The sequence below is a fragment of the Anastrepha ludens genome, chromosome 6 (assembly GCF_028408465.1).
Source record: "Anastrepha ludens isolate Willacy chromosome 6, idAnaLude1.1, whole genome shotgun sequence".
Taxonomy (NCBI): Eukaryota; Metazoa; Arthropoda; class Insecta; order Diptera; family Tephritidae; genus Anastrepha; species Anastrepha ludens.
The window spans coordinates 29,599,967-29,603,034 of record NC_071502.1 but is presented as its reverse complement, the minus strand read 5'-3'; the positions used below and the strand labels follow the sequence as shown (position 1 = coordinate 29,603,034).

The 3,068-nt window shown below is 36.9% G+C and overlaps 1 protein-coding gene across 1 annotated transcript; it reads left to right on the top strand.

Annotated features, from left to right (window-relative positions):
- Positions 1-879: 879 nt before the first annotated feature.
- On the top strand, positions 880-3,068 carry LOC128866415 (E3 ubiquitin-protein ligase TRAIP). The gene is made up of 9 exons (XM_054107123.1): positions 880-1,185; positions 1,251-1,466; positions 1,526-1,595; positions 1,660-1,850; positions 2,007-2,099; positions 2,155-2,212; positions 2,272-2,388; positions 2,444-2,683; positions 2,748-3,068. Exons 1-9 carry the CDS (start codon positions 1,070-1,072, stop codon positions 2,928-2,930), a joined length of 1,284 nt encoding a protein of 427 aa, XP_053963098.1. The 5' UTR covers positions 880-1,069; the 3' UTR covers positions 2,931-3,068.

The following is a 3,068-nucleotide window of genomic DNA, read 5'->3' as shown; positions in this document are numbered from 1 at the left end:
GCCCGATCAGTGTGTTGGCAAACGGCTTAAGTCTTCCACATAGGACGCTAGACAGGACCTTGTAAGCGATGGTTAGAAGACCGATGACCCGGTAGTTGGAGCAGATCTTCGGGTCACCCTTCTTCAGTACAGGACAAAGAACACTGAGATTCCAATCGTCGGGCATGCTTTCTGCTAGCCATATTTTGCAGATGAGTTGATGCATGCTCCCTATCAGCACAAGACAATACTTTATAACTGAATAATTTCTTACCCCTTTCACATTCCATACCATTTGCAAAAAAACCCAACTGAATGAATTTCGTGGAAAATAACTGCATTTTTTGTTGTTTTCATCAGTCATGCAAAGATTTTTTTGACACTTTTTAAAAAGAGTAAACATCTTTTTTTTTTGGTGTTGTTTTTGTAATGTGTGTGTGCTTATTTAATAACTGTTGGCGCCTAATAGTCGTAGACAAATACAGTAATGGAATGTGTGCATAAATTTTTTGTTTGCTTTTTTATTTGTTGTTGGAACTCTCGATCAAAGCTAAAATTTTACATTTTCCTGCACTATACAAAGATATTCTCGACAAACTGTATATTTCAGCTGCAGGAAAAGGAGAGAAAGAAAATACAAATATTATTTCTTTGGCAATCAAGCACCAACCTGCTGAGGAAACAACAACACCTTGTATAGATTCGCTTTGTCACACACTTTTTCCCAAACTCGATTACAAATACACTTTCCCTTCTACGTCATCTAACATAATTGGTTCATGGGTAATCGCACTATAAATCATTTTCAGCACTTCTTGTCATTAGCACTACAAATCGAACAGTTCTGCTATATGTAAAGAAATCAGCTGACCTTGTTTGACAGTTCCTGTCAGCACACAATTCTAAAATTGGCGGCAATAGCTGTAAACAAAAGGGTGAGAAAGTGTGAACACAAGGTAGTCCTTTACAAAACGGTTAATTTTATTTTCCGGAAAAGTTTTTTTCGAAAATTAATCGCAGGAGTTTTGTTGCATGTACATATTTACTTGTTGGATGTTGACTAAATAAATTTGTTTCGTTGGAGATCGATATGCTCAATTTGAATTGTGTTATTTGTGCGGAGCTCTTCGTTGCCTCAGATGACGTGCGAGCAACCAATTGTGGTCATATGTTCCACTCAACTTGCCTCAACCAATGGATGGAACGGTAAGTGCGCGATATCAAGGAAATAAATGTGTATAAGTAAAGAATGTTTGTTCATCGCACAACAGCTCAAAATCGTGCCCTCAGTGTCGCAGCAGATGTACGGACCGCAGTGTATTCCGAATTTATTTCAATTTGGCGAATCTGGATGTGAGTACAATAGATGTGGGCTCCCTGCAAGAGCAAGTGGACAATACGAATCTGCAATTGAAAATGAAAGAAAAAGAGCTAAATGTGGCAAATCAGCAGATAAAAACGCTTAAAGATCGGGAACTTATGGCAATGTAAGCCTAGCGTTAGCTTCATTTTAGATCAAAAAAATTTATTTTATTTCTTAAAACAGAAAAACTATTCAAGGAATGGAGAAGAGAATACAGAAAAATGATTTCACCATTCTCAGCTATTCGGAGCAGGTTAGTGATGCGTTTCTTTGTGTTGAATATTATAACAAAAAAAGAGCTGTTTCTTTGACTTTAGTTGCAAATCGTGAAAACTGAAGCAAAGATGGCCGATGAGCTACGCAAAGAAGTGGAGAAACTTAAACAGCAAATAAAAACAATAGAGTCAGTGCAATCAATTATCGCAGCTACAAATGTGGAAGCTGAAAAAATGCTCAAAATTGAAAAGGATCCTGTGCGTTTGAGCACTTGGGTGGCAGCTCTTAAACGGTTAGTTTCGCGAAAGAAATATAGGACACCAATTAATTTACTTAGCCAATCACCGGAATCAGCCACTTCTTTGGTCTACATATCTACAAATTTAGTTTCATATAAAAGGCGTGAACTCCAACTCCTTATGTGTATGTCTTTTTCTTGTCATTTTAGAGAACTGCGCACTTGTGAAACCAAGAAGAATGATCTGCGGAGGGCAATGAAAGTAATGCAGGACAACTTGCGACAGGAAATGGCTGCTAAAAAGTAAAATAAAAATAATATACAAGAATATATATTTAAATATCCGTAAAATTTGCAGATCTTGTCAGGAACAAATTTCGCTATTAGAAAGTGAAAACTATCAGTTGCAAGAAAAAGTAAGAAATGTGTTGCATTAAAAAAACCCAACTATTTCTAGAGCTCGTTTTTCTTGTAGATTAAAGCACAGGAGAGCAAAAAACCTTTAAGTTTGATGGCTGATTATAGAAGAAGGAGTACAGATGCAGCGCCAATTGCATTACCAGAGAAACGCCAAACCTTATCGCCGACAATTGTTCGTACAATAAACAGTTTATACTTGATTGGTCATACTCAATATTTCTTTCTAGAAGGAAAATCTCAAAAAAATTGAAGATTCGAACTCGCCTTATCTCAATATCAAGTCCAGCAGCATAGGCTTGTTGCCATTATTTAAGCGTAACCAAGACACTCAGCCAGACCGAGCAGGAACTACTACCACGAAATTGGCCACATTAAAAATATCGCCGAAAAAGACTGAAAAAACAATCATTACACATAGCCGCAGTTCTGGCATTCTGCGCAAAACTCAAAGTGATATCACAGAAAAGGTTCATTTGCAGCCAAATCGTATTAAACTTTAATAAATCACTCACAATTTTTTTTTTTCTTTAGTATTCCATTATGAAAAAGCCCCGACTAGCCATAAGCGCCTCTGCAAATGCCAAGCACTTTGGCGTTAACTTCGAATTAAGTGGCTCACGTGCGGCATCTCCCACAAAACCAAAGCCAATAGGAAGTACTTTGGACAGCCGCCTGAAAGCTGGTGGTCTGCGTAATATTAAGTTAAACAAATAATGTCTGCCAGCCGATTTGCATTTGAGCGACCTTAGTTCGTACCCAGCATATAATTAAGCTAATTTAAATTAGATATTTATTAAAGTTTTTTGTATATTTTTGTATGCTATGATTATTAATTGTTGTACAATGTAGAAA